At 44.9% G+C, this 13,988-nt stretch overlaps 1 protein-coding gene across 1 annotated transcript in view; it reads right to left on the minus strand.

Moving 5' to 3' along the window:
• Positions 1-345: 345 nt before the first annotated feature.
• SIM2 (single-minded family bHLH transcription factor 2) overlaps positions 346-13,988 on the minus strand; it is a 65,486-nt gene continuing 51,843 nt past the window's right edge. The window contains exons 8-10 of the mRNA XM_006886724.1: positions 3,837-3,984; positions 1,929-2,097; positions 346-765 (exon numbers count right to left, since the gene is read on the minus strand). Coding sequence (XP_006886786.1) covers positions 346-765; positions 1,929-2,097; positions 3,837-3,984 — 737 coding nt within the window. The remainder of the gene's footprint in view (positions 766-1,928; positions 2,098-3,836; positions 3,985-13,988) is intronic.

Genomic DNA, 13,988 nt, shown 5'->3' on the forward strand with positions numbered 1-13,988 from the left:
ATAAATGCAGGAGGAGCGGCTTTGAAGATCATTTTGTCTCCTTTTCAGGGGGCAAGAGAGGCTAGGCTTTTTATAGAAGGTGGCTGAATATTCCATGTTCCTTCACCCTCTGAACTAGCATCACTGGCACCCATGTGATACAAGGATGCTGCCAGCCATTCTGCTCCCTGCCGCCCCCTCCCCCAGGCAGTCACGTGGAGAGCAGGAAAGCATAGCAATCCCCACTTAAAAGCGAAGAAAGGAAACACTTGCCTGGAGTGGAAGGAGGTTTTTTCCATCTGCCACCCATCACCACTGCCCCAAGGCTCACCCTCCCCCCACTCGCCCGAAACCTCCCACGTGCGCTCACGACCCACCTTCGTAGTTTGGCACAAGATTGTGCCGAGCAATGTTCACCGGTGGCTCAGGAAGGTTTTTAGCCGGAGACGGGCTGCTAGGCACTAAGGGGTTGGCATAATGCCACTGGCACTCGCTGCTGGCTGGCAGTGTGCTCAGGAAAAAGCGTGCCACCTCACACGGGGACCCCTGGGGCTGCCCAAACTTGGACGGCAACATTGGCTTTTTGCTGCTGAAGACATGAGAGTCTAGAGGGAAGTGTCCATAGTGGTAGGAGAAAGGCAGGCTGTAGTGAGGGGCGTACAAAAGGTCACTGCTTTCTGAATGGAGCTGCTGTTCCGGGGGCGCTGGGGCGGGTGTTGTGGGGCTGCCTCTCCAGGTTCCCATCTGGCCGCAGTCCAGTTTGTCCATTTGGAACGAGCTATATTGCTGCATGGCAAAGAAGGCAGATGAAAGTCCAGATCAGGGGTGGAGTGGGGTAAGTAACTTCTAGGCCTCAAAGTTCTAAATCCTGAGACAGTGTGTGTGTCCCCCACCCCGCCCCAATCTCCAGCAATCCCCACCTAGGCCACCACTGGGGGTTGCCTGTTAAGGACAGATGCATGGCCAGCAATCCCCTAGAGGCCCATCCTGGGGTGGAAAGGTCACCCTCACCATGAATTAGTAGTAACACACTTGTTAGGTGCTGTCAGCTTGATGCCGATTCACGGTGACCCCATGAGTGCAGGGTGGATCTGCTCCATGGCGTTTTCAGGGCTATGGCCTTTCAGAAGCGCTTCACCAAGTCTGCTTTCTAAAGCACTTCTGAGCGGGTGCAAACCACCAGTATCTCCTCTAGTCGGTGCTACCCAGGGACTCCTACAGCTACACGTGCTATTTCTAGGAGCCTGCAAACCACTTATTTATAAATGGCAGAAACAAAGAAATAAAGGGAAGCTTTTCATTTTGAAATGCTATGAAACCAGGGGTGTTCTGATCCACATTTACGTGGACTCTAACAGGCTCGCATACCCTCACTACTTTTTCCTAGACCCCCTTGTGTCACTGACAGCAGATTCCAACTCATGCACAAGGCATGCAACGCTGCCCAGCCCTGCCCCATCCATATGGTAAGGTCTATACCAGACTATTGTGGTCTACAGGATTTCACTGGTTGGTGAGGGGAAGCAGATAGCTAGGTCTTTCTTCCTAGTCTATCTCAGTTTGGAAGCTCCCCTGAAACCTGGCCAGCATCTTAGCAATACACAAGCCTCCACTGACAGAGGGATGGTGGTTGTGCATGAGCTGCACTGACTGGATTTGGACCCTGGATCTCGAGCATGGTAGGGGAGAATTCTAACACAGAATCATCACTGCCCCATTTCCTAGACTTGACAACTCCAAAAGCTCTATTTGAACATGGCCTTTTCACTGCCTTCCCTGGGCTGTGTCCCTGCCCTCTAGGAAGGCTATTTCTAGAGAGATTCTGCTTCACTTCACAGTGAACCATACAGATGGGAAGATCCCTGTTATGCAGTTAACGTGCTTGGCTGTCCCCAGCCCCTAGGAATGGATGCCACCTACACCCCATGCCAGCAAGATGCCCGTATTACCTGGGGAGGGTAAGGGTTTGTTCTCAGCTTTGTCTTCATCTTTGTATTTTTTGGTTTAGCTAATTTCCTAGTTTCTTGTGAGGTAGACAAGGTGGTCCTCCAGGAATCCTGGGACTTGGAAGTGGAGACCTGGTCCAGGGACAACTGAAGTTCCTTGTATTCAATATCCCTGGGAAGTAAGAGGAGGGCATGGTCATGTCCGGCAGGATGTGGAGGAAGTGTGGCATTCCTGGCCAAGAACCACCCCTAAGCAGGTTCTTTCTGAGTTCTGGTGTATCATTCACTGAGGCTGGCTCAGTTGGGTGTGGATGCAATTTGAGAAAAGGGCAGAGTTCACCTTCATTATGTGAGTCACCCCATAGCCGTGAGCTCAGCGACCCCAGATGCTGTAAAGACCACACTGAATAGAGGTCAATGCAGCTCTCTATAATCCTATAAAGTCCCGGGCATTTCCTGTGACACTGCAGGTCACAAGGAAGGCTATGAAGGCAGAGCCCACCTCATCCACTGTGAGCATCTTTGGCCCAACTCTTTTTCACTTGGCACCTCAAAAGGCCTGAGTGTAGGAACCTTTGAGGGACCAGGAACCTGGCTTCCAGATATGTCTTTTTTCACATCTGGTGCCCATCTTGGCCCTAAAGAGCTGCCTCTTCACACCTGCCTGCTCAGGAAGAATCATTAAGGGGCTAAAACATTTCCTTCCTACTGTTTGTGCAAAAACCACTCTACTTCTAAAGCACAGGAAACTGGCAGGCCTTCTGTGACTAGAAAGAAGCTGAGTCTAAATCCTAACACCATCTACAATACAAAGTGGAACCTTTCAGGATGAGCTGAAGAAGCTGCAAAGATGGCAAGTTCAGCGCTAGAGTTATATGCACAGAGTTATACAGCCTAGCCACCCTGGAGCTCTGGTGGCCTAGTGGCAAGGAGCTGCACTGGCTGCACTGCAATACTGAAGGCACACGGTTCAAGGCCACCAGCATCTCCACAGAAGACAGATTGGCAATCTCCTCCCATGTGATTAACTCGATCTAAAAACCTGCCAGAGAGTCAGCTATGGGTCGGTTCAAACTCTACCTAATAGCAACTGCCAAAGTGGACAGGAGACAATGTGTGGTCTCAATTGGACTTACATTCTGTTGATTCTCAGGTTCTTAGAAGTATTTGTAACCGAATCTGCATTTTAGAACTATCACATTTTCATGTCATAATTTCAACTCCATAGGAAGTAAGGGGACTCGGGTGGTATAGTCAGTCTACAGGGAGTTGTGTCGCTAAGCCAAAGGTGGTGCTTCTCTGGTGGTTTGAATCCACCAGCAGCACCAAAGGAGAAAGATAGACAGTCTCTTTCTGTGCCATTTACGGCCTCTGAAAACCAGCTAGAGCTCCAGCTGTTAGTTCCAACTCAACGACAATGGGTTGGAGTTTTTTCCATTTATATAGGAAGATGAGAGGTAGGGATAGTCTTCCTGACCCAGACAGCATTTGAGATTACCCAAATGTGTGTGGGCATGGTTTGCACAGATGCATATTCCTGGTCTGGGACAGGCAACCTCTTTGTCTCCTATTCAAGATGGGGAGATGGGAAGGACCTCCCGCCCACCCCCTGCCTACTCCCACCCTCACCCTTCAGACTCCACGCTGTGCTCAGGGTCCAGCTATTTGTCTGGGGTTCCTGCCAGGGCCTACCACCCAGTCCCCATTGTTGAATCTACAAACCGTCTGTACCTTGCAAAAGATCACTTTTACTGAGTGGTTAAATAAAAATTTTTTTTAAAAAATCCAAACCAGACCATGAGACAAATGAACAGCTTTAGAAAAAGAGAGAAATGGTGCTCATTGCAACGACCTGATGAAGGACAGGGGAGAAGACATGAGCAAGGAGAGGAACAAATACGTCTGACTTACGTGAGGACATAATTGACACTCACGATGCAGTGGGGCCGGGAGGAGCGGCTGTTGTGCACGACGGTGGCGTAGCTCTGCACCCACACCCAGCCACCCAGCTTGGACAGCAGCCGGTAGTACTTGGTGGTGACCTGGCCCTTCACCAGCACTGTAAGACAAGGTGGTGTGAGGGAGCGGGGGTCAGGGAGCCCAGCCAAGAGCCCACAGCTGTGACTCTTGGACAAGAAGTCAGCTGTGCCTTTAAGGATACTGCACCCACCTATGACCTACCTCCCAGGTTCCAAACTCTTCTCTTGTCAAGAACACCTTTGATAACTTGACAAAGGGCGGGGTGGGGGGGGGCAGGATTTCTCCCTGGGAAAATGCATACTTGCACATAAGTGCAAGATTCTCACCTACAGTTCTAGGAGTGCATGGGGTTTTCCATGTTAAGAACTCTAAAAATCCCTCCTTTCCTTGAGATACATGTAACCCCAAGCATTCACTGCTAGCATTTGCACCTGGCAAAGTGATCAACAGTTCAATTGCATTTGCTTTTTCATTTCTAAAATGCGCTATTATGGTTTAATCCCCAAGTTCCTCACTGCATGATGGAGGTGGGTGGGTGATGTAGTTATTTAAACAAAGTATTGAGTGAAGGCCATTCAGCAGGGTGTCAAGTTGTCACTGATCTTTTCTGTTCACTGCACATGTGTGTATTCCCAATGAAAACTTTTGTCACTCTACTGACTTTTACAGTTTCCTCCCTTTAGCCCCTGTGGGCATGTAGGAAAGCCCTCCACCCAAGCATGCAGGTCCTGAAAACTGGGCCTTTGGGCCCATCTTCGATGCATGGCTGCAAACTCAGCGGTGCTGAGTAGTTCACATCCCAAGTCTCTGCATCCATAACTTCACAATCATCCTTCAGAGCCTCCTAGGGGCAGGTGGGGGGTGAGGGCAGAAGAAAAAACAAAGTGCCAGAACCCATAAGAATTGCATAAGTTTCAAGTAGATGGAGAGGAAAAAGTCTGAGGAAAAAAATTTTATCCACCAAAGTAATGTTGTTGTTGTTGTTATGTGCCTTCTAGTTGCTTGCGACTCATAGTGACCCTATGTACAAGAGCCCTAATCTCTGTTCTATCCTGTTCCCACCTTATTGCCTCTGACACACCTGCCCCTATTACCCTAGTTACTGAATTGATCCATCTCATCAAGGGTCTTCCTCTCCTGCGCTGTCCTTCCATCCTGCCAAGCATGATGTCCTTCTCCAAGGACTGATCCCTCCTTGTAACATATCCAAAGTATGTCAGACAAAGTGTCTGAATCCTTGCCTCCAAGGAACAGCCTGATTTCACCCTCTCTAGAGGAACCTGTTTGACCTCTTAGCAGTCTATGGTATACTCAACACTCTTCTCCAGCACCACAGCTCAAAAGCATCAATTCTCTTTTTATCAGCCCAAGTCATTGCCTAGCTCTCTGATGCATAACAAGCAATTGCAAAGCCTATGGCCTGCATCAGGTGCACCTTAGTCTCCAGACTAACATGATTGCTCTTCAGTACTCTGAAGAGGTCCCTGACAGCTGACTTTCCCAATACAGTTTGTCTCTTGACAAACCAAGAGTGTTGATGGTGGAACCAAGTAAACGAAAACTGTTAACAATCTCAATTTCTTCACCATCCATAATGATGCTGCCAACTGGCCCAGTGGTGAGAATCAAAGTAATGTAATGAGGAAAAAACTGAGGTTGTCAATTATTTCACTCTACTCAAATCCATGATCAATGTCCTTGTAAATTCAGGAAATCAAATGGTGTACTTCAGCAAGCAAATCTACTTGAATGACCTCTTGAAAGCTATAAAAAGCAAATTTGAAAGTTCATCTCTCCCAAGCTGGAGTCTTCAATCATATTATAGGCACATGAAAGCTGGACAATGAAAAAGAAAAAGAATTGATGTATTCTGACCGTGGTGTTGGTGAAGAAGATTGACCATAACAGATTGCAAGGAGGATGAACAAATTAGTCTTAGAAGAAATGAAGCTGAAATGCTCCTTAGAAGGAAGGGTGACATGACTTCATCTTGCTTAATTTGAACACATCATCCAAAAAGACCAGGAGATAGAAAAGGACATCATATTTGATTAAGCCAACAAAAATGAGGGGACCTTTCAAGGCTATTGACACAACAGCCTAGGCAATTGGCTAAAACATATTAAATATCAGAGAGATGATCCAGGACTAGGAAGTTTCTTTGTTTAGCCTAAAGAGTGATTCTCATGAACTGAATTTATGTTCCCCCAAAATATGTATCAAACTGGCTGGGCCATGATCCTCAGTGGTTTGGCAATTATGCAGTAATGCAGTCATTCCCATGATGCAATCTGATGAGATCTGCCATTCAGTTGTAAGGGGTTTAGGGAGAGATGTGAATCAGGTAATGTAAAAGGAATTTCCCAGTCATGTGACCTGGCTAGCCTTTTTATCTTACAAGTAATAAAAGAAGAGAAAAGCCAGCAGAGAGGACAGGGCCTGTCTACCAACCAAGGAAGATCTGGGAGTAGAGAAAATCCTTTAAACCACGAGTTTCTGTGCTGAGAACCTCCCAGACCCTGCTAAAGATTGATGCCAAGACACACAAAGACATCTCCATAGAATGCCAAGGTCGCCAATGCTGAAAGGAGACAAGGACCTTTTTTCCCTATCAGCACACTTGTTAACCAGTTGTACCACCCAGGCTGACAAAAACACTAAGACTGATATAATATGGGCTAAAGACAAAAATGATAATTCACCAAAGAAATATTAGTAATCAAAATGACAAGCAAGAGCCTTTTGTTCAACTTAAAATAAGATGTTGTTGCTGTTGTTAGCTGCCACTGACCAGTCTATCAAATCTACAGACATTTTAAAAAAGCAACCAACAGCTATTTCAGTTCCATTATATGAAATATCTAGAATAGACAAATCCATAGAGACAGAAAGTAAACTAGTGGCTGCCAGGTACCAGGGAAAAAGGAGATGGAAAGTGACCTAATGGCTTGTAGTCATAAAGGTTTCTTTTTGGTGTGAGGAAAATCTTCTGGAATTGGATTGTGGTGATCATTACACACTTTGTGAATATACTAAAAACCCCTCAACTGTACACTTTAAAATGGTTAAATGGTTAATTTATGGTATGTGAATTTTACTGCAATAAAAATAAATTACAATGAGCAATGGTGGCAAATATATGGTGAGAGGCATTTTCATGTGATGGATGGTGAATTAGTGTGATCCTCTGGAAAGCAATTTGACAACTTATACCCACAGATATACTAATCCCCACTTAGAGGAATTAATTCCATGGAAATTATGAGCAACACAAATAAAGACTTATGTACAAGGAGATTCATTGTAGTCTTAAATGTAATGCAAAGAGAGAGAGAGAGAGACTTAACTGCTAACAAAAGGCAACAGGGTAAATGCATTATGGAGTACTGTGTAGCCATCATAGCCCTGGTGGCATGGTGATTAAGGGTCTCGCTGCTAACCAAAAGGTCAGGAGTTTGAACTCCCAAGGATTCCACAAGAGAAAGACATGGAAATCTGCTTCTGTAAAGATTCACAGCCTTTGAAACTGTATGAAGCAGCTCTAGTCTATATTATGGGTTGCTATAAAGTAGAACTAACTCCATGCTACTAAGTCTACAGCCACCACCCAATTGTCATTTCATCCTGTTGTAGTGGCTTGTTTGTTGTTATGATGCTGGAAGCCATGATACAATTATTTCACATACCAGAAGAGTCACCCAAGGAAGAAAGACAGACTTCAACACAACATCCAGACTAAAACAGACTAGGAGAAAAAGTCTCCTCAATCTACTTTTGAAAATCAGTCAATGAGTAACAACAGGATGTTTGATGTTGTGCTACAAGATGAGCCTCCTGGGTAGGAAGAAACACAAAATACAGTTAACTACAACAGTGGACTCAAACATACCAATTGCAATGGACTGAATTGTGTGCCTCCCCCCACAAATATATGTCAACCTAGCTAGGCCAGGGTTCTCAGTATTGTATAACAGTTACCCTGCGTTATGTGAACTGTCCTCCACTTAATGATGGGTGGTAAATCATACCTGCTGGATTTTAATGCTGAAGGACTGGGCAGTCTTCCCTTCTGCTGTGCACAGGCTCACTATGGGCTGGAACTGAATCAAAGGCACCCAACAACAACAAATGTTAACTCGTCCTTATTTAAGTCAGATCTTATATGTTCTTGTGCACCATTAAGTCAGAACTGACCCCTAGCTGACCGTCTAGCAGGTTTTCAGAGGCAGTTAATCGCACAGGAGGAAAATGCCCCTCCTTCTCCTACAGAGCAGCTGGTGGATTTGAACCACATGCCTTTGGGATCCCAGCGCAGCTCCTTGCCACTAGGTCACCAGAGCTAGGGGAGCCTCCTAGATCCAGTAACAGAATGTTTCCAAGCCACATTTCCAAGGAAGTCTGGGCTCAGAGATGTTGAAAGGAAATAAGGCTTTTTCCTTCTAGAGCTTGTGCTCTGAATTTGTACTTCTAAACTGTGATAAAAATAAATATCTGTGTTAAACCTGCCCACTTGTGGCATTTCTGTTAACTAAGACTAGATAACAAAGGCACTCTGGTGGCGCAGCCCAAAGGGAGCTGTGCTGCTAACCCAAAGGTGGTCCCTCTCTGGTGGTTCAAATCCACCAGCGACTCCATGGGAGAAAAGTGGGCAGTCTCCTCCTGAATTTAGAGCCTCTGGAAACTTGCTGGATGGTCAGCTATGAGTCAGTTCCAACTCCATAGCACTGAGTGGGTGAGGGAGGGGAGTGGAGGCTAGATAACACAGACACCAGTGATGGTGAAGATAGCAAAGAACTGGGAAACACTTCCTTCTATTGTATGTGGAGTCATAGTGAGTCACAGTCAACTCATGACAATAAGCAACAACAATAATATGCATCCATTAGAATAATGACATGTTTTCTTAATGATATTAATTATTAGATTGATACTATTTTTTTTAATATGAGATATGTACATGATATAATTGCTGTTGTTTACCGTCGAGTCGGAGCTGACCCATAGCTGACCCTCTGGCAGGTTTTCAGAGGCAGTTAATCGCACAGGAGGAGACTGCCCGCCCTTCTCCCTCAGGGCACCTGGTGGACTTGAACCACATGCCTTCAGGATGGCAGTGCAGCCTCTTGCCACTAGGCCACAGAAATAATGTTAAATGAATTTAAAAATAAGATTCAGAACTGAATGCAGTATAACACTAATTCTGAAAAGATCACACACCCACACATAGACACTCAAAACTATTATCTTGGAGAAGTTGCTAACACCTCCTGTGCCTCAATTTCCCTGACATAAAAAGAGGATAATCAGAGTCCCCCATATCCTAAAACTATTATGAAAATAATATAATACAGATGAAGATTTAGAATCATGACAGACACAGAAGAAAGGCTCAGTCTCATATTGGTTTTGGTGGTGGTGCCAGTGACCCTATAAATAAAAGATCTGTTCTGTCCTGTATCATCCTCACACTTCCTGACACACAAGAGCCCATTGCAGAAGTCACTGTGTCAACCCACCTGGTTGAGGGTCTTCCTCTCCTTCGCCAACCCTCCACCCTTCCCAGCATCCTTCTCCAAGGAATAGCACCTCCTAGCAACACGTCCGAAGTATGTGAGGCAAAGCCTCATCATTCTTGCCTTCAAAGAGCACTCCAGCTGCACCCTCTCCAAGACAAAGCTGTTTGTTCTCTTGGCCGTCCTTGGGATGTTCAGTGTTCTTCTCCAACACCACAGCTCAAAGGCAACAATTCTTTTCTTGCCATCCTTATTGATTGTCCAGCTTTCCGATGCATTGCAAGTAGTCAGAAAGACTAGGGCCTGAACTAGACACACCTTAGTCTTCAAACTGACATCACTACTCCTCAGTAATTTGGAAAGGTCCCTAACTGCAGATATTCCCAGTGCAGTGTGTCTCCTTATTTCCTGACTGCTGGTACCAAGTGTGGATTGTGGATCAAATTGTGGATCCAAGCAAGATGAAGCTGTAGACACTTTCAATCTTCTCTCCATCCATCATGATGCTGCTAATCAGTTCAGTGGTAAGAATCTTTGTTTCCCTTGACAATGAGATGCAGTCCATACCGAAGGCCACATTCCTTGATCTTCTGCAATGAGTGCCTCAAGTCCCCCTCACTTTCAGCAAGCAAAGTTGTATCATCTGCATAATGCAGGTTATTGATAAATCTCCCTCCAATCCAAATGCCACACTCCTCCTCAAAGAGACCAGCTTCTCAGATAATTTGCTCAGCATATAGACTGAGTAAGTATGGAGAGATAATACAACCCTGGAACACTCCCTTCCCAATTCCAAACCACGCAGTGCTCCTCTGATCTGTTTGTACAACAGCCTTCTGGTCCAAGTATAGCCAATGGTAATGAATGAGGAAGTAGAAAATTGGCAATAAATAAGGCCCCAGGAATCAATGGGATACCAATTGACTTGTTTCAATTAACAGATGCAGCTTTGGATGCACTCACAGGTCATGCCAGAAAATCTGGAGGACAGCTGTCTGACCAATAGATTTAAGAGGTCCATATTTGTTCCCATTCTCAATAAGGTGATCCAACTGATTGTGGAAACTATCAAATGATACTATTAACATAACATGAATGCAAAATACTGCTGTAGAGCATTAAAAAAACATCTGAAAGACTACATAGATAAGGAACTACCAGAATTTCAAACAGGATTTAGAAGAGGCCATGCCACCAGGGATAGCACTCTGATGTTAAATGGATCCTGGCTGAAAGTAAGGAGTACCAGAAGAATAACTATTTGCGTTTTATTGACATGCATAGGCATTTGACTGTGTGGATTATGACAAATTGTGGCTGACACGAGAAGAATGGGGATCCCAGAGCACTTAACTGTGCTCATGCGGAACCTCTAGTCCCATACTAAGTATCATCATCTCTCAATGATAACTATAAATCATTCTTATTTTCTTCTTTCTAACTTGTCTTGACTTTCTAGATTGGCAGCAGTTATGACATTCTTTCTCTATCAAGAACAAAAATTCGAGAGTGTGTGTATGTGTACATTTTACATGTTGTTGTTGAGTCGGAAATGACCCATAGCTGACCCTCCAGCGGGTTTTCATAGGCAGTAACTTCACAGGAGGAGACTGCCTGTCCTTCTGTGGAGCAGCTGGTGGAATCAAGCCATGAGCCTTTGGGATTGCAGCTCAGATTCTTACCACCAGGCCATCAGAAGGCAGTTTTTAGTGGGAGATACGAATAAAAATACAATATCCATTAGGCCCCATTTCCTGTTAGGAACAAACTCCACAGTCTTGATACACAGCAACCATCTATTTGAAGAAGCCAGTTTCTCTGAAGTAGTGAAGAGATTAGCTCTTTTTCTGCCCAGTCTTCAGATTTGCAACAAACAGGCTCACTTAGCAGGAGCAAGACCCTATGCTGAAGGGTGTGGACAGTGAGGAGACACAGCAGTGTAGAGAAGTTGTCTATCCTTTTCCTTTTGGAGAGTAAGTCTTAGCAACAACAAAAATGCAGTTACTCTTTACAACTTACTTCTACATACACTACTTCATTTACTCTCACTCCCACCATAGGAGATGAGTTTGCTAAGAAATGGGCCTAGAGACCTTGAAGATACAGCTGGGGCCCAAACCTACATGTTCAGACGCCTGTTTCTAAAAGCCACATCTGTGGGAGTGTGATAGCCTGGGTGGGAGAGGAACACGGAGCACCTGTGGCCAGAGCCAGTTTAAACCAGAATTTGCCATATTAAGTGATGCCTGATGTCCTGTAGAAACCACTGCACCAAAAAGCTGCCATCTGCATCCCATGCTCTTTTTCCTCATTACCATCCCAAACAGGCCTACAAGCCTGGTAGACTGCTGAGGAGGGGGCTGGCCAACCTGGCCATCCTGCTAGGCTTCCAGTGAGCAGGTTCTGAAGCAGAAAGCAGGAATCTTACCACCATCAAGAAAGGAAAAGTGGAGAGTGTCGCACATCCATTTGGGCCAGAAATTCTAGTGCAAGAGGACAAGGCCTGAGACCAGCAATGGCAGCAGCAGCACAACAGCAAGGATGGTGGAGAGCCAGAGACCCATGGGAGTCACGGCTGGGCTGGACCTGCCTCCCCACGGAGCATGAGCCAGAACCTTCGGCCCAGCTTATTGAAGGGCTGAGGGAGACGTCATAATTGGCAGAACAAAAGATCTGTCTGTGCTGTCCAGGCAAAAGAATCTTAAGTTCTGACCCATTACTCCCCTAATAAACTCCATAGTCATGAGGAAGAATAAGGAGTTAGGGGCCTGGGAAGTACAGGGAAGTTAGTTACTTTTGATGCTGAAGACAATGACTAGAAAAGCCACTTCCAGAGAGGCCCAAGCCAAAAGCCAAAGGTCCAAGGTCATATGTACATGAAGATGAAGATGACATGGGGATTGTTTGGGTTTGTTTGGGTTTTTGGTTGGGTTTTTTTTTTTTTACAACATGGGAATGTTTTTAAAGGTTTATGTATTAAAATTTATGTTGGTTGCTTTTTTAAAAAAATGTACTTGGTAGATATTGAGAATCTTTTTTTCTATGTAGTGGTGTAAACCAAATGGTAGAATTTAATAATGGATAGTGTAGGTCACTTTGAGTCTCAGGAGATGCGACGGCCAGCACTTAACAACAACTGTAGATTACAGAAAATATGTAAGTCTTCCCTCAACCAGTACTTGACTGAATATACTAAGAGGGGAGGGAAGATTTGCCCCAGAGAAACAGCATTATTTACTGACAGTCTCAGACCTTTGTAGAGAGCACTGAGGCTTAAGCCCCATCCAGTATCTTGGAGCTGAAAAAAATGTGCATTTGAAGGGACCAGTAGACCTGCCATGATTGTAAAGTTAAAAATCAATTTAAAATTGAAGCAAGCAGTTTGCTATGAGACACAATGAGACAGGAAAAGCCAGGGTCCACCAAGAGCCTCCTTCGAGGACTAAAAGGTCAAGAAGGCACGTGGACAGTATAGTATCTCGCTCATGGTTACCACTTGGACCTGCAAGGGGTTGAGAGTAAAGCGACCAGCCGGTCTAGAATACAGGATGTGTGGACTCCTGAGCTCGTGGCTGGTCCACTGGCCCTAGCATTGGATGACTAGGGATGATCTGACCAGAACCCAAGCTGATGAAGAGAAGATGTTTTGACACTGTGAGCTAGTATAAAACAGCTTCAGTCTGATGATTTAGGCTGAATTTTGCTTATGAATGCAGATGCTCAAAGTTTCAACCAGAACAGAAGATTCTTTGAAGGCAGAAACATGTTTGTCTTCTCAGAGTACTGGTCTGATGTGACGATGGTGGTCTTAGGTACCATCGTGTCACCCACGACTCAAAATGAACCTATGAACCGCAGATCTGAACTGAGCCTCCTCATGACTTGGGAGCTAAGATGGGGGTGGAGGATAAAAGCATAAAGTAACTGGTTCACCTGCTTTCCTGTGCATATTAGTCACATGACCATGAGGGGAAAGCTAATCCTTCAAATACGAAGGCAAATGATGTAGAAGCAAGGGGGTGGTCTATTTTAAAATAGCACCTTTTTGGGTGGGAGCATAATAACCATCCTACAAGATGACTTTTTCTTTAAAGAAATTCCTTGCATTTGTGACAAGTTTGGTCTCTCATGCTGTCATCCTTGCTACTAGGAGAAGGAACCCTCAGTTCAGTAGGTGGTCTTGCAAGAGGAGGAAGAGACCTCTAGAAGCTTCCAGAAAATTTTCTGTAACTCCATCTTTCTGAGGAGACTCAGTTAATCATTTGCTATATCCTTAAAATAACCAAGATATGTAATATGACCAAACAGGTGTCAAGTCTGTGAGTCTCCTGAGAAGTCACTGTCTCTTCACTGGAAATGCTGGTAATCTCTTCAACTCGGAAATCCATTCCTCACAGGGTTTGTAAAGCCCCTAGGAATATGACCATACACTTCTTTTATCTTAGCTTGTATTTGCTCTTTTTCTTGCAACTTTGCTAAAAACCTATGAATACTCATCCAGAGCGAGACAAAACTAAGCCAGTTTCTCACAAATATTTTATGTTAAGAATCAAATTACGAGTTTTCAAAA

The sequence above is a fragment of the Elephantulus edwardii genome, unplaced genomic scaffold, assembly GCF_000299155.1.
Source record: "Elephantulus edwardii isolate Elephantulus edwardi_28Jun2011 unplaced genomic scaffold, EleEdw1.0 scaffold00051, whole genome shotgun sequence".
In the NCBI taxonomy this organism is placed as follows: domain Eukaryota; kingdom Metazoa; phylum Chordata; class Mammalia; order Macroscelidea; family Macroscelididae; genus Elephantulus; species Elephantulus edwardii.